The sequence below is a fragment of the Zeus faber genome, assembly GCF_960531495.2.
Source record: "Zeus faber genome assembly, chromosome: 1".
NCBI classification, from domain to species: Eukaryota; Metazoa; Chordata; class Actinopteri; order Zeiformes; family Zeidae; genus Zeus; species Zeus faber.
In genome coordinates this window covers 46593161-46615068 of record NC_137193.1, presented here as the reverse complement: position 1 = coordinate 46615068, position 21908 = coordinate 46593161, and the positions used below count along the sequence as shown (strand labels likewise).

General features: G+C 43.2%; 2 protein-coding genes across 2 annotated transcripts; one reads left to right on the top strand and one right to left on the bottom strand.

Moving 5' to 3' along the window:
- Nucleotides 1-65: 65 nt before the first annotated feature.
- On the bottom strand, nucleotides 66-6754 carry scyl3 (SCY1-like, kinase-like 3). Its single transcript, XM_080008555.1, has 14 exons — nucleotides 6544-6754; nucleotides 5733-5909; nucleotides 5065-5250; nucleotides 4507-4620; nucleotides 4124-4180; nucleotides 3885-3987; nucleotides 3634-3745; nucleotides 3471-3548; nucleotides 3192-3331; nucleotides 2857-3047; nucleotides 2599-2770; nucleotides 1759-1872; nucleotides 854-1653; nucleotides 66-663 (listed from the first exon to the last, which is right to left on the bottom strand). Exons 2-14 carry the CDS (start codon nucleotides 5895-5897, stop codon nucleotides 604-606), a joined length of 2292 nt encoding a protein of 763 aa, XP_079864681.1. The 5' UTR covers nucleotides 5898-5909; nucleotides 6544-6754; the 3' UTR covers nucleotides 66-603.
- Nucleotides 6755-10497: 3743 nt separating this feature from the next.
- Nucleotides 10498-14227, top strand: lpxn (leupaxin; the record flags this gene model as incomplete). Its single annotated transcript, XM_080008653.1, has 6 exons — nucleotides 10498-10537; nucleotides 10978-11232; nucleotides 12178-12351; nucleotides 12472-12553; nucleotides 12976-13124; nucleotides 13961-14227. The coding sequence occupies exons 1-6, from the start codon at nucleotides 10508-10510 to the stop codon at nucleotides 14225-14227; spliced, it is 957 nt and encodes a 318-aa protein (XP_079864779.1). The 5' UTR covers nucleotides 10498-10507.
- Between the last annotated feature and the right edge of the window lie 7681 nt (nucleotides 14228-21908).

Sequence of the window (21908 nt, the reverse complement as noted above, 5' to 3'; positions counted from 1 at the left end):
ACATTGGATACCATAAACTTTATTTAGTCAGCAACCATAAAGCTACCAATAAATTATCACTCTAAACTTCATTAATCTAATGTGCCAGCCGCCCCCTTCAAAATGCAAATCAAACTTGGACAAGACACCGTCTTGTCATACTGTATGTCCATCCTAATCTTGATGCCAGTGGCATGGCACAGTGGAGGATGGAAGCAGATGAAAAATCTGCATTTACTTCAGGCTCAGTTCTGAATAATTCAATCACTTGCTTTAATCAGAATTTGGCAACAAAATAAAAACGATGGCCTCATTTCCTTCCCAGTCTAGCTGGTAATAAACCTCTACCTGATTAGGAGCCTGCTTCCCCGGTACAAAAGTAAACGCTACCTGATCATAACAAATGTATGACATAAAAATGTATAATTCAGTATTAAAGTCTACCCCTTTATTCGTATTTACTGTATCACCTTTGCAATTGGTGATTGGACCCCTTTCTGGGGTAGCAAGTTCCACTTGAAAGGCAGACTCAAAGTGAAATGGTCGATGGGATGTCCGGGCCGTTGATGTATTCCAGTGGTTCATCTTTAAAATCTAACTCTGGATAATAGCCAGCAGTGGTTTTCACCAGTTCTCATCCCCCCAGTTAAGGTCCTCTCCATCTCCCCAGCCCTCTGCTTCTGTCTGTGGAGAAAACAATCTGTCAACGTTGGAGACAAGATATAAGCATAAAATAAACTGGTATGAAAAGCTTTTTCCATGTTCCCCACGATACTATTGACAGGAATTATTAAATGTAATCGTCTCTGTAGATTAATTTTTTAACACAAGAGCTACTAGAGAGAAAAGAAAGATAGCGGCCTTGTATATTCACCTCTGTCATATCTGCAGCTGCGAACTTGGCAGTCATTGTTAAAGCGTCGATGGAAGACTTTCTCCCCAGGGGTTCTGAACATGTAAACAGTCCAGTCTGACCCAAACCGCTCTCCCCAGGCAGCAGCAGAGCTGGAGAGGACAGCTTGATGTCTGGCACCATGTCTGCAAACAGGTCAAGCTCCGGGTCTCTATCTGGCCTCCTCTTCACCTCAATGGTGAACTCCTCCCCGAGGCCACCAACTACCCCGCCGTTCTTCCTTGGTGCTGTGGGATTGGTTCTGGATGTAAAAGGAGGGTTTTGTGATTTATCGAAAACACTCTGTTCGTCACACCACCTGCTGTCCCACAATGAGGTGACCTTGCTCTCTGCGGAGGCTTGTGGGGCCAAGTTTAGTTTAAGGGGTTTGGAGGATCCCAGTCTTAGGGGTTCAGTTGCAGGTTGTAAAGGTGCAGAGGTGGCGCCCCCTCTGGGTGGGCTGAGGATGACTGGGTCCGGTACAGACACGGTGGGGGACACGTCTGAGGTGGGTTCTGTGTCCTCAAAGTTGTCCCAGGGCTCCTCCCCTCGGTGAGGTGTGGGGGGCAGCTTGACCGGAGGGGCTCTGTCCGAGGCCTGGATGTGGATCTGGACCGGCTGCCTCCCTTTGTCCTTCTCACCATCTTCAGGGTCGCTCCAGTCAGGCCAGTCCTCCCCCGGACCGGCCTGCCTCCCTGGCTGCTCCGGGCTGGTGGATGGCCACTCCACCTCGCCGTTTTCATTGAAGCCGTTAAGGGGGAGAGACATTTCTCTTCTGGGTGCTAAAACACAGTTAAAAAAAAAAAAAAAAAAGAGGAGGATTATTATCAGGAACAGCAGCATTAAAGAAAGAATTAATGATAATAACTGAATAAAAGACTACTTACTTGGGTTCCCCAAGACAATTCCCCCAGCTCCCATCGGTTTTGGGAACAGACTAAGGACCTTGGCAGGCTGTGCAACCTGTGGATGTGAGCCTCCAACTATATGAACAGGAGAGGCTAAAGAACAAGAGTGCAGATGACAATGTTATGTGGAACGAGTGAAATCTAAATGCTAAATAAAATGTTTATCTAGGGTTAAAAGTATTTTTCTGAAAACTTGATACACCCATACAGTTCCCATACTTCCACAACTGAAAGTGCAGCTTAATATCTTCTGCTCATGGCAACATAGCAGCTCGATTGTAGTTATATCGATTTAAGTGTCTTAGTCATTGAAAGCTATTTGTATTATCATTAAAGGAGGGAGGAGAAAGTCCAAGAGTCAAAACGGCCAAATCTCCATCTGCATACCAAACAATTTGGCCTGCTACATAGTCCAAGCCCAGCTGTGCATGAGTAGTAATGTTTACGGTCCTTGCACCCAGTACTTCCACCGCAAAGCAGTTAAAAAAATAAAATAAAAATACTGCAGCGTACTTTCTCCTTTAAGTAATTGTTGCATTTGGGCATAGTTTTAAAATCTGCCATCCCCCCTTTTAAGCAAAAAAAAATTAATAAAATGTTTTCAAGAATATAAATGTCGAGCCACAACAAATCACAATACTAATTACAGTATATAATTTAGACACTAGACCGGTAATCAGTACTATCATTTTAGTTCCTGTGCATGCTTGGCACAGATAACCTCATGTGCCCAGGCCAGCCGCTGCCCAGGGAAATATGAACCAGGCCTCATCTTCCGCAGCTGAAAAAATAAAAATAAAAATAAAATGTGTCGCTTACTTTCGGGGGTGACCTCCGTGGACTTGGTGAAGTTGGGCGTTGTGCGCTTGAACACCTTCGTCCGCTCTCCGCCCACGACCACCTGGGCGCCGAGCAGTGGCACCAGCACGGCCAGGCTCTGCAGGGTCATGGCCACGAGGGCGTCATTGGTGTCCCTCATTCCCAGCAGAACCTGCAGACGAGGAAAAGGTTCTCGTATCGTCTTGCTGTAGAATGTGCAAGTAGTGATGGGTTTCCCAGGTGATAACAGCATTTCACCTGAGGCAGAATCTGATTCTTGAGCTCGTCGTGGGAGAAGAACTGGGCGTAGATGTGGATGTGAGCCAGCAGCACCATCCTGACGTGCTCCTCGTTGACCTTGAAGAGCTTCAGCAGCTGAGGCACCACGTGTTTGCGATACAGAGACATGGAGAGGAGGCATTCTTCGCCGCTGCCTCTGCCACTGGATTCTATCACCAATGGTGGGAGGATGAGAAACCGGGTTTGGGAGAAACGTGAGCTCAGGGTGAAAACAAACACTTGGTCTTGTGCTTTAAAAAGAAAAGGTTGTTCCATCATCAACAGTATCGATAATGCCTTCTCTGCGTTCTTACCCTTCATTGGATTAAGTAGATGTGGCAGGAAGCTTTTTACAGCCATGGGTTCAGCAAAGACCAGAGAGTTGAGTAGCTTGGGGACAAGGCGTGAGGCGATCAGCTCTTGTGGAAGGTTCTGGACCCGGTCCAACAAAAACCTACGCGTCACCACAAACACGTCCAATATCATCACTGCATTACTCCATTGTCTGTTTCAGGGGACGATGTGAAAACATTGTTCCATAGGTTGCTTAGGAACCACAACTGCAGATGGTCGGGGAACGTGCTGTAACTCACTTAAAGAACTCATTCTTCTCCTCTTCCGTCTTCAAGGTCAAGCTCTTCAGAAAATTCATAACCTCCAGGAAGTCATTTCTAAGAAATGAGTAAAATCCTGGGTTAGAGTTTCTTCCACTTAAGAAACTGGAGACGGGCAACAACGGCAGGCATTCGGACGAACCTGAAGAAGTCGTGAGTCAGCAGCGAGCTGAGCGCCGGCCGAGACAAGTGGTCAGAGCAGAGCAGGCCCGACTCCAACGTCCTTTTCAGACTCGCAGACAACTCTTCCGACACTGAACAACAGGAATATCAGTGGAGGGAGAAGGATCATCACAAAGTTCAGGGCTTTTTGCTTTGGACCACAGAACGTTAATGGGCAAACTACTAAACCTTCTCTCACTCGGATGAAAAAAAGAAATAACCGACACTCACCGTAACCATTCAGGAGAGGGATGAGTGTCTCCACCATCATCCCGAATGAGAAAGAGTCACGGGAGTGAGCGTGTTTATCTGAGAGTGTTTTGAAGCCCTCAACCTACAAAAAAATTAAAATAAAAAAATATATAAAATAAAAAAAAGAAAGAAAACACACGACAAAACACTCCACTCACATCACCGAGTGTGCCGCAGGATAATAATTGATGAGGTATCCGGCGAGATGCTCCCCTTACCTTCTCTTCCGGAGGAACAGAACTGGTCTCTCTCACGTTGTGAATGCTGTTGAGAAACTGTGAAGGTAGAATACAAATGAGGGGTGATTCAGAAATGACTGACAGTAATTTAATTTACAGTTAAAGCTGGATGTGAGGACATTGCAGACAACACTGCAGCATGAGAAGTGATGGAGGTTATGCTTCATGATATCAGGGAGACTATTTTACGGTGACAGACACTACCGGATCTCCTGCTTCTACAACAAATTAACGCAAACAAATTAAAAGGTCCGCCTGAATAAAGGACTGGATTTTTGTGACTGCTTCAGGGCTTCGTAGCTAAACAAATGGAAAAGCTGTGTCAGACAAAACTGAAAAAATGATCCCGTTCTTGCGGTCACCTCAGGTGTGGCCTCAGGGAATTTGCAGACCGTCTCCATCCCTCCCAGTTTCCAGTGGCCGTCTTCGCTGACAAACACAGATGACATGCACACGTTGTTGTGGCTCGATTTCCCCTACAGAACGAGACAAAGGAAACCCTTATATGCGGCCTCCAGATTTTCTGTGCATTTTTGAGCTGCTTTGTGTTTACCTACAGCAGTCAGCACTGTGGCCACCATACATTATTCACCAAAAAAGATTCTCGCACCAAGTTCAGTTTTAACTTTCTTCAATTTACTTTTGTCCAGCTGTGTTCTAATCCTGGCATATTTGAGTCTACCCATCATTTCATGTTGTACTTAAACCGCTTTAAAAATGTTATTCAAATGCTACACTATTTTTTTTTTTTCCCGAGGAAGCTTACTGACTTAGTTACAACTTCTAGTAAAAACATTTAATTGTCCAGTTCTTACATTTCACGCAGTAAAAAAAAAAAAGTCTACAATGGTTGCTAGCAAGCCTGCAATAAGAGAAACTTTTAGACTTTTTTTTTTAATCTTTATCTTTCACTGACCCACCCTTTCATGCAGGAAAACAAGAGCCTGCAGGAGGTCGTAGATGCCGGCACAGATCTCCTCTGGTGGCAGGCTGTCCAGCAGCAGCTCCAGTGGCTGAACCCGCTCAGTCACCAGGTGGATGTTGCCGTTCTGCACCGAGCAGGAGAGGAAGCGCAGCAGACACGGATGCCGCAAGGTTTTCAGGTGCTGAAGGAAGTGAAGCGAGAAAGTTGCTGACATGTTACGGTAGTCAACTGATGCCCGGGGGAATGAAAATACACACGGCAGATAGACATGTGACAGACTGTGTAAGTAACTAATAGAATAAAGGTGTATATAGCAATAGACATTTAGAAGAAGAACTTTATTGATCCCCGTGGGGAAATTTGTTCTCTGCATTACATAACCTCTGAACTATTGATTTGCAGTGGGCAGCAGCAGCACAGCGCCCACGGACCAACTCCAGATCTACAGCTAATGGCTTGCTCAGGAGCATCCCAGGAGTGTCTAACCTTAACATGCATGACTTTAGGGTGGGAGGAAACCGGAGCACCCGGAGGAAATCCATTTGAACATGAGGAGAACATGCATGTTCCACACAGAAAACTTCATTACCATTACAGAAGAGCCACGCTCTTCTGACATAAAAACCGACATCATAACGCAACGCAATCATCACAGACATTTACCTGAGCAGCTTTGTTGACCTTGTCTTCGTTGCCCTGCTTGTGAACGAACACGGAGGCGGGCTTCCCGTCCTGGAGCACCGCGGGGTGCATGGTGAGTCCGGAGGGCAGGGTGAGGAGCGGCTCCTCCAGGGCGCAGCTCCGCACGGCGCTGCTCTCTGCGCCCATGGCTCTCAGCGCCTGGTGGGGGGTGGGGGGGATTTAAGAGCCAAGATTTCTTTACTCGTGACATGCAGTCAAGCAAGTACGGTGCAGTGAAATGACAAGGGGAAAAACCCCAAGGGCTGTGCCAAACAGAGTGTGAAGAAAAAGAAAAAGGGAGATATATATATATTTAGATATATCTATATATATATATATATTAGATTATATTAGATACTTTATTCATACACAAAGGTAAATGGCAGTGTCACAGCAGTACACACCAAAATAAAATAAAGTAAAAAATATAAAAATTCATTGAATAAAGTAAAAGTAATTGAGAAAAATGGCAATATACTATAAACCTAAAAGTAAACAATACACAAACCACAACACCTCTGTATCAACAACTTGAAATGTAACGCATGAAACTGTATATGTAGTGCATTATATGTAGTGTTTATATGTTCGAGTACAACTACACAGGGTTATAAACAGAGTGGATATGATAAAGAATATAGTTATACAATTATATACACAACAAGAAGCATAAATATGAGCTTAATATTTGTATGCAATATAGTCATCAACATCTAGAGAACACAATCAAAGCTGCTGGCTGTTCAATAGTGATGAGTCTCAATTAAGAGAGGACTGGTATTTACAGTTATACCTTCCCAGCGTGTGATGAAACCAAGCGCTAACGGGAGTCGAGTGGAGTTAGCCACGTTAGCCAGCCGAGCATTGCACGAACTGTCCGTGGTCCTTCAGCGATGAAATGTTGGTGCAAAGGAGACAACATGTAAACTGTTCAACAATTCTCCTCCAAAGTGTCAGTGGATTTGGTGAAATGTGAAAGTGCACAAAAAAAACAACAAAACGAGGCAAATGGACAAAGCTTAACGCTAACGTCAAACAGAGGCTACGCTGTAAACACCGGCACTTCCGGGTCGACGAGGACTGAACCACACACCCGCCGATCAAACAAAACCATTATTAAGGGTGTTCAGAGCTGCCGGCAAAAAAAAAAATACACAACTTGAAAACCTTTTTTTTTTATACATTAAATAAATGTCTTCGTTCTGTGGAATACGATTGTAAATGTCTGACTCATGTATGTCAGGATGTATGACTTTCGTACATAGTCAGAAACACCCATTTGTGTGTGATAATGGTATGGACCGTGGTGGTGCGAGTTAACTCGAGAGAGAGAGAGAGAGAGAGAGAGAGAGAGAGAGAGAGAGAGAGAGAGAGAATAATAATAAATTATTATTATTGTTATTATTATTGCAATGACGATTCATTGAGATAAATAATATTTAAAAAAATTAATAATCACTCATGGAAATTCAGGCACATCAGGGTTTCCTAATATAACAATATGGTATAATAATGATGTTTGTAAAAATTTGGGAAATATAGCAAAATGATGCTCAGGCAGGAATGGTGAACTGTAGTCATTTATAACGCTCAAAGCTCAAAATTAATTAAGTGTAATGCAGGGATACGATAGGTACCTTATACTTTATCATGATATTCCACTCTCAATCTTTATGTAATATATATTTCCATAACAACATCAGTCTATGCTGTAGCAGTGGTTCTCGGAAAAGCGACCGATAGTTAAACTGCACCATTATGCCATTTATAAGATTTAAGCATCATTAGAGAATGTACACGAATGTTTTTATTCTTTCTCACTGCTATCTCTGTAACTATAGTGTAGACATGTATGGAAAGTTGGACTAAATCGAATCTAACAATAACAATCTTCAGATCTGGGTCCCAGGGACCAGATCTTCAAATGGGGTCCATGGCCTCGTGCGGTCAAACCCAGTGTCGTCCACAACAGCACAAACATGGATCTACACTGCAGTGTGACACCGTGACAACACATCCAATCCAATGCAACCAATGTTTTGATGTTTTATTGAAATCTTAGACATGGCTGTTCGTAGGAGTGGCTGCCCCGAGCCCGGTGTCATTCTCTTGTGTGCACTGGAGCCAAAAACTCAGGGTCAGGGGACAACTCCACGTAGAAAACATTTTGTTTTTAATTTAGATACTGAAAAGAAGCTATCTGGCCATACCAGCACAATTACATAAGAGCTAAAATGAATTTATTTCATCCAGAAAATGTCCCGAAATTGTGGTAAGGAGTTTCAAGGAGATGGACGCTCTATTCAAGCAGAATCTGTGTGTGTGTGTGTGTGTGTGTGTGTGTGTGTGTGTATTAGGAGAGAGAGGAAGAGAAATTCAGAAATCTTTTTTAATTATTCAAAATACTGTTGTCATTTATTGCAGAAATAAAAAATAATGGAATATAATATTAATAAATTATAACTACATACATACATGCACAACAATAATATTTACAACAACAATATACAATTAAAATTAATAAATTGTATAATTATTAATAATTGTTGATATTTATTCCGGTTGCACCTGAACCTAAGCAGTGTGGTTACTGAATGCATGCACGCACGCACGCACGCACGCACACACACACACACACACACACACACATACACACACACACACACACACACACACACACACACACACACACACACACAGACTGCTATTCCGACGTTGATACTGAGAGGAAGAGCAACCATGGATGAACTGGGTGAGACAATGTCTCTTTTACGTTTTACATATAATGCTACAAATATACATTACATATAAATTACATCACATTATATTCATGCCATGATACCTTATTTTTCTTAGTTATGGTTATTTGAACATAATAGAGGCAGGGTTATTTTGAGTTGTCTTTTGTGAGACCAAGTCATTTATCATTAAAAACTTTTTTTTTTTTGATGTGGCATTTGAAAATGATACATTTTATTTTTTTTAATTTATTTTTTACTTTTCTAGTGATTTCATCATACCATTCTTGATATGTAAGGTTAGTTACAACATTGGTTAGAAAATCGTATTGTTCCCATTGAGAAATCTTTAAACCCAAGAAAACCGACTCACTTTAAATATTAGCCATCCTCAAATAAATGGATAATGAAATATTCAATGAAATGCAAATAATAAAAAAAAAAAAACAACTCACAAGGAAATAGCTTTTTCTGGCTCAGGCAAACATGGAAAACGTGGAAACTTGTGAATGTCTTCCATGCGCTACTGTGTGTTTTGTGCTAAAACGCTCAAATACAACAAGGATTTCGTGAACTTCCTCTTGTAATACCCTCTCCTTGCTGCAGTATCTTCTTTTTTTAATATCTGTGACATACTTTTTTGTGTGCAGAAGGAAACGGTGCATCATGGCAACGCTCGTATGCTTGTCGCTTCAAACGTCTTCGAACGTTTCACTTCTGCACTTCACCATCACTTCCTCAGGAAGCTGCCGCAAACGCAACCCGGCCAAAGTCATTTACCGTCGCCTTTACCAGGGCTGATCACTCTCTATTTCAAGTGTGTGCACAATATGTCGGTTATTCAGATAATTTCCATGTATTTCGTTCTAGATTCTTTGCTGGAGGAGCTGGCCTTCAACTCTGCCGGTGCTGAGGCAGTGGCTGAGAACAGGAGCAGTGGAGCCACTTCCAACAAGGAAGAAGTAAAAGACAAATCAATGAGATATATATTTTGAAATATGTTTACATTTATTAGATACATACATTCAAAAGTAGGCGTGCAAATTCCCCACGAGAAATAACACCAACATACTGCAGCAACAACAGTGTGACTGTTTGGAATGCACAAGAAGGTTGCGCCATTCGTTTCTAAACTGCAGCTGGTGATTGGTCAAGACGGCCTGGTTGCGCTTCACGTTCGTGTCAAGAGTCTTGCAATGACCCTCCCTTACTTTGATGTCAAGTGTTAATGTAAAAAGTTAAAAAAGTCTGAGCAAAATCTTTCATTGGGCTTCTTGTCTTGATCGTCACTTTCTGCTCAGGACCCAGAGGAAACACGTTACTATGAACTTGCCCTCGGAAGGAATAAGTCCCACACTTCCAATGTGTACAGGTAAAGTCCAGGATTATTTCAACTGAAACAATTCAAACCATTAATACCTTTGGCAAGTGAAGTACAAAATCAACATGCGTCGATCAATTTAGGAAAAAAAGAAAATAAATAAAAGCAGGCGTAGAAAGTATCTAGGTGTGTCAAAGGAAATCCCTTTGTTTTTCGTTTACCCCAGAAGTACTATTCATTTTTACTAAAATGGTTTTCACACAAGCAATGCTATCAATTCGCAGGGGTTAACTTTTAAGTTTGAGTGAACAGGAAACGCTTGTGCAACCAAAGACCACAACAGAATTGGTGTCACTCTGTTGTTATGCATTAATACGCACAGTATAACGTAATAACTATACTGGGCATTGTACTGTGACATACATAGAGAATGAATTTGTCTCTAAGAATCCAAAGTGTTTTGGATGCCAAATGAAACAGTAGATAAATACAAGACTTTAAATATGTTAAAATAACATAAAAGACCTGTAGACGGGTTGGGAAAGGTTGGGAAAATGTTATGGGGTGCCCGTGTCTTGTTAAGGGAGAGAAAAAAAAACAAAAAAAAACAACCTTTCTCTCTGTGTGTTAGTGACCTTCCTCCGCCCATGGCAGCGACCCCGAGCTCCACCTCAGCGGGAAACGAGCTGGACTCCATCATGCAGGACCTGCTCGGCCTCGGCCAAGGGGTCAGTGCATTGGGTGTTATGCAATAGCCAAAAATATGACTCTTCAAAATATTAAAAGTTTAAAGGCATAGTATGAGCTCTGATTAGGATACATTACTATTGCTTTAATAACATAAAATACCTCAGAGTCTCCATTACAATATTTCATGAGGGTGGAGGTCATTTTAGATATGTAGAAAATATTTTTAATATTCCAAATAAAGTATACTTTGACTTCATGCTTGTAAATATAATGTTTTTATTTTCTGCATGCACAACTACTGTAGGTAGAACTGTCATTTTAGGGGAATCACTCAGATTGTCCAGCAGGGGTCAGCATTGGTACATTTAGTGCAGAGCAATACATGACCGACTTTCAAAGGATTTGTCGCTCTTTAAAAACGAATGGAAGTAAATACGTACAGATACACCACCAACCTTTATTTATTGTCATCTATTAGGTTCGCCCAGCCTCTTCAACTCCACCTCCACTTGCTCAAAAGCAGTCGGTGAAGAAGAAAATCCAAAGTGGTTCCGAGGAGAACCAGGCGGGGAGCACGGAGCCGGGTTCTACTGCAAAGGCCTCGACCTCGGGTAAAAAGACAGACGCCATCGATGACCTGCTGGGAGGGCTGGGCTCAGACCTGGAGAAGATCGGCGTTCGCACAACCGCCAAGGGCCACTGCGCTTCCTGTGGCAAATCCATTGTGGGGAAGGTAAATGATAAATTAAAGAGAGAAGAGAAAATCTTAGAGAATATATGCTTCAAATTCTGAGCTCTAACGCATTCTGACGCACTAAGATGCGTCTCCACATGTGTCTCGGGTAACCACTTGTGATCGGATCTCACTTCCCTTCTCTACATGCAAATCTGATTTATTTTGTTTCCTTAGTTTCTTACTTGTATGAGAAACGTAAACCTAACGCAGAGAATTGGAGTGGAGTTTTTTTTTCTTGGCTCCCGTGCTGGTTGTCCTGTGTTTTTATTTTAGATCTATTTGTTTCCGTTAGTTTCTACTTGTATGAAACCAAATTGTTAAACACAACTCAGTGAATGGACTGTCCCCATCACTGCGTAATGGAGAGGGAGCGATCTCCGGTCCACTGCACGTTTCGGTTCCCGTGTCCCCGCAAATAGAAATTGTGTTTTTATTTTAGTTGTAGTTATTTCTGTTAGTTTCGTACTTTTAATGAAACACATTTTTTTAAACACAACTGAGTGAAGGGACTGTCCTGATCACTGCGTAATGGAATGAAGGAAATAAAAAACCTGTGTCCCCTTTCCTTTCCGGTGCTATGGGACTTCATTTGGTAAAAAAAAAAAAAAAAAGGATGTTTTTGTGTAAATATTTCACTTGTTAATAATAAATCCTGCACTTCTGTAAAGGGGAGACTTTTCTAAATTGTTTTAACTTTAATATGACGCTGTTGAGTATGCACTTCCGCCTATTTGCTGTTATTGCCTTCCATAGTCCAGAACACGTTTGCATTTCCACCGCCAAAAGAATGTGGCCATACTGTATGTGGCCCAGGCCACCTCCGAATGTGCTCTGAGCGATCGGCTCCCAATGCGTCTTCAAAGCGCTTCGGGATCGGATCACCAGAGACGCACGTTAATACCAGGTGTCAACGGGGTCTAAGTCTCTTTATGCTCTGTGCAGCTGATCACAGCCCTGGGCGAGGTGTGGCACCCGGAGCACTTTACGTGCACGGTGTGTAAGGCAGAATTTGGCACCAGAGGCTTCTTTGAGAGAGAGGGAAAGCCGTACTGTGAGAAGGACTACCATCAGCTGTTCTCTCCCCGCTGCGCCTACTGCCAGGGACCCATCATGAAGGTTGGAAAGGCAGTCAGTCACATCCGATGAACTGATTCACCTACTCTAGCGAAGTAGAACCATGATGTATTCCTGTGACGGATTTTCTTACATTCAATGCTCTTATGACCGTTCCGGCAGAATATCCTGACGGCACTGGAGCAGAGCTGGCATCCTGAGCACTTTTTCTGTGCCCACTGTGGAGGCCCGTTCGGAACTGAAGGTCGGAGAGTCATGTCGGGCGGGTCGTAAATGCCGCTTTCCATTGGAAGTTAGAAGTCGGTAATTCAGAGTCGGTACTTCCCATCTCCGAGCTAAATGTTCGGGAAAACATGGACGCCTGCATTAAATTTGTGTGTTTTTGTTTGGCGAGCTTGTAAAATTATTAAATTCAGAGTTGGAATTGCAACTTAAAAGGCTATTCCTTTGCGGTTTTCCGAGAGGGAAGTCGGATTTTCCTGAGTTTCAACTTCGATGGAATGCGGTGAAAGTCTCAACTGTTCCAAACAACCACCTGTGTCTTTGACTTTTGGCAGGGGTGGCTTTGTGTTGGATGAATGCCTCTGAATCACTCAATCGATCAATCAATCAATCAGTCAATCAATCAATCAATCAATCAATATGTTTCTATTTCCCTCCTCCAAGGCTTCCTAGAGAAGGACGGGAAGCCATATTGTAACAAGGACTTCTACCTCCTGTTTGTACCAAAGTGCTCGGGCTGCGCGGAGCCGGTGAGGGAGAACTACCTGACTGCAGCCAACGGCACCTGGCACCCAGAGTGCTTCGTCTGCTCAGTGAGACCACACACACACACACACACACACACACACATAGACACGGACACACACACACACACACACACAGACATGGACACACACACACACACACACACACACGGACACACACACACGGCTCTGGCTCTAGTACAATATCGTGGATAAAATGAGAGAGATACTGTACCCACACACTTGCTTCATTTGCAGAGTTCTGACCACCAGGCCATAATGAAAACCTTGTGTCTGATGAAGAAGTCGTGAAATGTTGCAAATAAATCAAACTGGGAACGGTATTCCCAGAGTGTAGGTTTCTCTTTTCATTTGTTTTCATGCACTGGACTACCCAGTACACCTGGTCAAACTTGACTATGTTTGCACTTTTAACTTCTTGTAAAGGAGCCGTGTCTTAAGAGAAACGTAGTGAAATTAAATTGAACTGAAAGAATAATAACGTCTGGAAGTCAGACTTTTGCGTCCTGCTGTATGGAAAATTTACGGCCACAACCGATGAGAAAGGGAACATTTTCAAATCAAACAAATTTTATTCACTGTTTTATTCACTGTCACACATAAATAAATGAAAAGATAGATTACAAACAGAACATATACTAAATGCCTTCCATAAATAATGGGTATATAAGAGGTGTAACGGGTAAGGGTAAAGGTAGATTAATAACTTACTGTGAGGGAGCAAAATTATGTTTTAAGGTGAAAAAATTCAATAGCTTCAGCTGATCTGATCTTGCCAGGCTAATTCCAGCGTCTTATTTAATACATCTGTATTACTTATTCCAATCTATAATTTTAAGCTTCACAGTTGCTCTTTTCCTCCTTATCGCCATCTCCATTTCCAGGACTGTCTGAAGCCCTTCACCGACGGCTGCTTCATGGAGCTGGAGGGTCGGCCGCTCTGCTCGCTGCACTTCCACTCCCGACAGGGGATGCTCTGCGGGGGCTGCGGGGAGCCCATCACCGGCCGCTGCATCTCCGCCCTGGACCGCAAGTTCCACCCGGAGCACTTTGTCTGCGCCTTTTGTCTGCAGCAGCTCAGACAAGGCGTGTTCAAGGAGCAGCGCGGGAAACCCTACTGCCCGGCGTGCCACACCAAGCTTTTTGTCTGACGCGACCAATCGCTGCTTCTGTCTCCATCATTTGCAGGACTTATTACGTTTGGAATACACATGTCAGTAATATGTTTTTTGGTGATTTTTTGGTTCTTACAGACATCTCTGACGGTAGATTCAATTTAAAATGATCTTTATTTATTAAACATAATTTGAGTTTGGCCATCTGGGCTCTACTGCTCATCACTCCCAGCGAGGTGTACAGAAAACGTACGCATGCTTAATCAGTAGAAAATGTAGGCGTGCTTAAAACACCAGAAACGGCTCTTTTCCGCCTTTTTCAATAACATCCACTGAATTTTTACATCTGTAGACTTTGGACGGCACAAAAAGGTTTTTTCGGTGACACTGAAATTATATGTGATTTCATCCGTCATTTATAGTAGGAGAAAGAATAACATACTAGTGCAAGAGTGTTTTCCCTCTAATGAAAATTCAGGATTTTTCATGAAGCTCTCCTCAGTCAGCCATCAGACTTGGCTCTTCAGGGATATTCTCTAGCTGCCAATTGAGGCTGCAGTCTGTCAAGGGCCATGTCTATATCCTGATAGCTTGTACTGGCAGTCACTGGCATGGCGGTCACGCTGCCAAGATGGGTTTCCTCTCACGCAGACTGACCATTTTGTCCCTGGCCACTCCACTCTCCACACTGGCTCTTTTATTTTAGCTCGCGGAAGATTAATGGAAGTGCTAAAATAACTTAAATTAGTTTTGCCCTCTCATCACTGTGTCCACCGGACTGAACCACCGCCTCACTCCCAGGAAAACAATTACCTCTTTAAAAATAATGGAAGCATAGCAAAGGGACATTTCAGGTGTTATGGCCTGTATCAACAATGTACAAAAATCCTGATGGCCTTATCAAAACCCATTTCCAGTTTAGATGGGCATCAGTACGTATGTTGGCCACTTTGAAAGGCGCTCTTCTTTGGCTTTATGGACGTCCAGTGCTGGGGGGTGGGGGGCATTAATCAAGCTGTCATCAGCATCAGGCTTCGTCTCCCAGGGCCCAGAGTGGTAAACAACACTGCCGAGCCAACCATATCCCCAGAAAACTTAGAATTTGATCCACTTTATCATAACCCCAAAGCACGAGTGTTTTCATAATTTAACCTTATAGAATGTGGTATATTTAGAGGCTTTGTCTAATAATTTGAGAGGTATTCTTGCTTCTATGCTCTTCTGTATATTCTGTATTTTGTATATAATACAGACTGAAATTAGTTTGTTGACTAATAAAGGTAGTTATTTTCTAATATATGCAATGATTAAAAATGGTAATGTCAGCAAAGCGTGGAGGCCACATGGCAAAGGCCTCTGTATGTGAAATATCTGTAAAAGCTCTTAATAAAGCGCCATATTCATGGTTTATAGTTTTCTCAAATCCAGGGGGGGGGATAACCTGATTTAGATTATTTTGGCATCTCATATCAGCATAAAATTCATAGCAATGTTGTCCTGTGCCTGAAACAGGTTTATTCTGTGTGTTAGGCACAGGTCAACATGCCAGCACACTCTCATTTAAGGAGTTTTTAAAATACTCCCTTAATGATTACAGTTCAAAGAGCTGCTCACATATGGTTTATGAAATATCTCGGTGAATAATTCTGGCTGCTGCTAATTTACTAAAAGGCCAACAGTGCATCCATTTTTCAAAGACAGGACCTCAAAAATGGAGGGGAAAAATGAAAATATAATCCCGGACAATAAATTACGGCATTCACATAAAAAAACTATAACAGTTATCGGATAGCTGAAGGAACACAAGAGGAAAAGGGGTCTTTGGCACGTAGTTAAAATGTGAAAACATGAAATGTGAGCGGGGGTCCCTTTAAAAGGTGGTGCATAAAGGGCCGTCTGTTGAGTGGGGTGGGGCGGGGTGGGGGGAGTAACTCAGGTGACATTTACTGCAGTCAAACAGGGTCCAAGTGGCCTGGGAGCACGTCGAGCCAGCCGGGGGATGTTCAGGTTCTCTGGAAGAGGAAGGTCATGGGGTAGACGCTGGAGGTGCATTAGGGGTGGGGGGCAAGGGGTGAGGAGGGCAATTGTGACGTTTACTTCAGTGTGACAACGAAACCTAAAACTGGGCTTTGTGGCCACCACTGGGGGGTGGAACGGGTGTGGGGGAGTCTAGATGTGACTAACCAGACAAAAACAGTCTCATTATGGATCACACCCAGACTGGATTGGCCCTCTATCTTTGGGCCCTAAAAAAAGCAGGTCACGTCAGCACTGGAACCTAGAACTGTCAAACCGGTCTCCTGTACAGACTGCCTCATTAATCTGTACAAGCATGTGTATAGTGTGTATGCATACACGAGCACACACACACACACACACACACACACACACACACACACACACACACACACACACACACATACACACACAGTCCGAACAAGTTGCTAGAGGCAGACAACCGTGGCTACAAATCAGTTGTGACACTTTGAAACCACAGCCACAGTGAGATGTAATAAAAGTTAGAGGGATATGATTACTGTAGATCATTATTAAGCAGAACCAAATACAAAAGACTTCATTCAGATTGAGTCACTTCTATGTTGATCGTGGCATTTGGTGCTCCTCAGTTTGGTCTCGGTTTTAAATCTCTGTGGGATTCCTGTCCTGTGTTTTCACTTCCTTCGCTCTCATTCCTCTTGAAGCTGATAGGACGAGAGAAATACACTTTGGACATTGTTTTTAGTGAAATGTATATATAAATATATTTAACAAATGCATTCTGCCCGTTTCATTGGTAGATATGAGGAATTATGATAGATAATTGCCAATGATACCGAAACAAACAAACTTAGCTCGTCTTTAATGGTCACTGCACACAACAGACGTGCAGCCAGGAATTGAAGCCAGGACCTTCCTGCTGTGAGGCAGCAGTGCACTGTGCCACCGTAGTAACCGAGCCATGTTACATCACAATTTCAAGTAGTCTAGTCGTCCAGACATGAAGGACGGCCCATGGGGGAATAATCAGCATGCCGATATTAAAATGGCACAATGAAGAAAGAAAATCTCTCTAAGCCGTGGAATCTGTCCCTCATGGTTTCTTTAAAGCTTCTCGGATGAAAATAATTTTCTGAGGGCAGACATGTCTACGGAAGGTTTTCTGGCTGAGATGATACCTAGAACTTCAATAACTTTCGAGTGGCCCCTGTGTTTTCACTTTCGAAAGTGGGACATGATTTAGTGAATTTGAAGGATGAGGGTGACCAATAACTAAGAAATCAACTCGTATTTGAGAACATTTGTGTGTGAGCGTGAGTTTGGACTTTGAAAGGATGGTTTTTCGAGGGGAAAGGAGAAGTGACAGTTTCAACACCTCTCTAATGACTTCCACGCGGCGCGTGGAGGGGCTTTTGCCCAGAACACAGCGCTTGATTATGAATCTGTGTTGGGACGCGGCTGACTTCGCTCCACTTTGGCCGTGCTTGTTTTGGCGCTGTGGGGCCCGGGGCAGGACGCAGGTATCACACCTGATTCATGACTAACTCCTCTGTCTGAGAGCAGCTTTTTGTTATCCTTGGCCTGAATGCTGAGCACTCTCTATCTATCTCGCACTGACACACACCAGCCAGCATATCTCTGTCAACAAACACAGAGAGAGAGAGACACACACACACACACACACAGCCGCACACATACACACGCGCACCCACACACGCACGCACACATGCACGCACACACACACACACACACACACACACACACACACAAAAAGAAAAATAAATGATTTGGTGATATAAGAGCTGCACACATACACTATCGAGAAATACTGCACATGCACAACAAATTGGCGATTTAAGAACTTTGAGAACATTGTTTCTCAAATGATGGTACTTGTACCCATCGAGGTTCTGCAGGGGTACTGCAGGGGGTAGTCTGAAAATGAAAAATAAATGTGTTATAAATAATGTTTAAAAAAAAAACTACAGACGCACATACATCACAGTACATCATTTGTGTTAATTTTCTTTTTTTTCTCCCAATGAATGGGGGTACTCAGCTGTCAACACACACACACACACACACACACACACACACACACACACACACACACACACACACACACACACACACACACACACACACACACATATTTTCAGGTTTGGTCAATAAAAGTGTTTCTGTGCGCCTAACCATCCATTCAAGCGAACCGGAAATCATCAGTTTTAACAATTAATGAGCAAACGCTGTGGGAGGTTCTTAAAAACGACTTCAAAACACTTAATCTCCAATTTCACCTCTCCACGTCTCGCTCTCATCTGCCTTGAATTTTAAAAGACTCTGAACGCTGAACTCACGTTTACGGAGAGAGGGTGAAGATAAGATTTGGGAAAGGAAGACTCTGAGGAAGAGACAGGGAGAGATAGAGAGAGGGAGAGCAAGAGAGAGAGAGAGAGAGACAGTATGATGGTGCTGATCTGGATCCCACAGCCGCCGTTGACCAAACTGGCTCAGGTTGTGAGAAAGATTTATCAGACACTGGGTTCCTTCTGTGCGCGAGCCTTTAGTCTCCGGAAGACAGATGGTTTCATTATGCCGCTTCATTGTGTCCGTGTGTGGGTGTAGAGCGCTGTGTGTTTGAACAACATCGTCTGTGATGTGTTCGGGGAAGACATCCTACTCAATGCCGCTAGAGCATTGAGTAGGCATTTATTGTTAGAGCCTGTTTTGAATGACGGGTGAGGCTTTAATGACCTGGCCACTAGCCTGGACATCAGGCAGTGAGTTGGGCTCTTACTGGGGTTCAACTTTGGAAATGTGGGCAACACACCACTGTGGTTCAGTTTTTCAAGTTCTGGATCAGAGTTTCTGTCCTTGCATTGTTCTCATGGAAGATCCCTGACAGCTCCAGGCTATAAGGCTTGTGCTACAGTATATGGGTGGTGAGGCTGGGGCTTGGACCAGGGGTTAAGAAACTGAGCAGACAGAGTCTGGGACTGGGACAGGGACTACTGGGGATATGGTTCCCAGGCAAATCCACTGCCCGTATAGCGGCCCCAGCACGGATCATTATGAGATTTACTTTAAAGAGCGATGGTTAACCACATTACGGCCCTGCTGACTGAGACGTGAGCGGCCTCCTGGGTTTGAACAAGCTCGTGGAGGTTTGGGAGGTCGGGCGAGGAGGGGATGAGCGCTGGCTGCTTGATGAATCGCAGCCTCTGCAGCAGGAGGCCACAAGGCCAAGTTCCAGTCAAACCTCCAGCCGTCCTGCCATGGAAAACACTGAGACACATTGAAACTGGGCCACAGATAGAACACACACACTGACAAGGAAATACACACACACACACACAGACACACACAAAAACAACCAAAAGGATAGATATGTATACATAAGACACAGATTAGATAGAACTCAATATGACACACACACGACACACTCACATACACACACACACACACACACACACACACACACACACACACACACACACACACACACACACACACACACACACACACACACACACACACACACAACCCCAAAAAGGATACATAAGACACAAATGCACATAACCAAATATGAAAAGCACGTATACACACACACACACACACACACACACACACACACACACACACACACACACACACACACACACACACAGACAGCTAGAGAAACACACACATACGCACACACTCACACACACACATAACCCCAACAATGATCCATACGTCCATGTAAGCATAGTTGGAATTACAGGGTGGATTAGGGAGGGTCTGACCCCCCTAATTAGGACTTGGGCACCCCCAAAAGCGGTAAATACAACAGGTTTTGGTGGGGTGGGGAGGCGAAACATTTTTATATCCTTTTTACCTGTAATTGTAAACATTACAATATTTTTCCCATATTCATGTCTGGAAGAATCTTGTAACATGATTTCAGACACCCCTAAAATGGACCATACCATTACACTGAGGTCGTAATGGTATGCTCAGCTCAGATCAAAACAATCTTTTTTCCAAACCAAGCAAATAAATGTGTGTTAATGTGGATGTATTTATTTTACTCCATTTTCTAATTGAATTAAACAAAATAAAGCCCTGTGTGTACGCGTGTGTAATGGGGACACCCCCCCACCCCCCACGATTGTCACTGTATAATTTGCACGCATAAGAAATCCATATACATGATACACATGATTTCACACACACAAGTGCGTGCACACACACACACACACACGCACAAAACTCAAAGCTTATAACCCCCCAAAGCATACATATGTAATGGTAATACATAAACTTAAGAGATAAATGTAACTAAATATGACACACACACACACACACACACACACACACACACAGACACACACCCGGCAGCTCCGCTGCAGCCATACAGTAATTTCATTAGCAGGCGTCCATTTTCCAGCACCTCGGCCCCTCAGTGTTTGACAGAACATCCATTTAAATTGGGCTGAGAAGATCCAGTTTGCGTGGCTGACGGACACATTAGTGCTCAGTCCAAAACCCGAGGCCTTCGCTGCCATTTTTCTTGTCACAAATCTCCACACCGCTTTCTATGACAACCCGCGTCTACTAAACCCATTAACTTGCAATCACAAAGCCCAAGCGAGAGCACTGGGCTCCCACTGTGGGATGGTGATGAAGTAGGAGGAACTTCTAAGCATAAAAATGATTTAGTGAGCTGTAACACTAAACCTCAGCGTCGCTTTCATCGTGAAGATTATTTCTTCATTTTTATAATCCATGCAATTAATCCTTAACGGTAATAAAGTGATTTGAAAGAAACCACTCAATGCAGTGAAAAAATACAATATGCTTTCATAGTTAAAGCATTTTAGTACTATAGTTGTATGTCTTCAATCTTCTAAATAAAAATCTCATTGTTTTTTAAAACCCCCTCAATTCAAATAAGTGTAACACTTGCTTCAATATTTTTTTCATTTAATTAAAAATGAACACACAATAGAAACAAAAAAGAATGTATGCCATTTTCTGGTGTTGTGTAAAGTTCTGTCTAAAGCGGGACGCTTGCTGCCCACCTTCCCATAATCCGACAGAGCGTCTTGGCTCCGTTTGTCTCTGCTGGTATCTAAACATTGTTCTGCATTTCCTGATAACAGAGGTTTTAGTGGGTTCCAACAGGATCCTTTGACTGAAAATATGCTTTTCCTGGGGCCAAACACTTGACAGCACCATATAAGCAAAGTCCTCATCTCCACACACACTGGGCCCTCAAAATTTCACATTGAAGAAGAAAAAAAAGAAACCTTCATTCCTTCCACCATCAGGGTTCTATCGCTTATGTTTCTTTTTTTCCCTCTTTTCTTTTCCCCCGTCTTTTTGTCTATTTCGCTTTCGATCAGACAGGCACATAGCAACCGACAAATCCAAGACAAACAGGAATCCTAGGATTATTCGGTCATTTTTATCAAAATCTTCTTCTTCTTTCCCCCTTTTCTCCGGATGGCTAACGGGCGTCTGGCTTCAGAACTGTTTCCACCAAACGCTGAGGTCCCTGTCGGGGCTTTACACGGGATTAGAGCTCAAATTACCGACTCTGTGGCTCATTTACTCTCTGAATCCGCCATCTTCAAAACAAAAGTGCATGTGGACATATCCAATGATATGATAATAGCCTGAAATGAGAAACACATTTCCAGAGAGAGTTCTTGCTGTTCCTGCATTGCAGCGGGGG

Bases quoted from the DNA above. Each gene is read 5' to 3' on its own strand.
- scyl3 (XM_080008555.1), bottom strand. From the start codon at position 5,897: ATGGGCGCAGAGAGCAGCGCCGTGCGGAGCTGCGCCCTGGAGGAGCCG. The intron at 4,181-4,506 runs GTGACCGCAAGA...CTACCTTCACAG, and splicing joins TCCCTGAGGCCACACCTGAG to TTTCTCAACAGCATTCACAA. The intron at 1,654-1,758 runs GTAAGTAGTCTT...ACTGTGTTTTAG, and splicing joins AATTGTCTTGGGGAACCCAA to CACCCAGAAGAGAAATGTCT.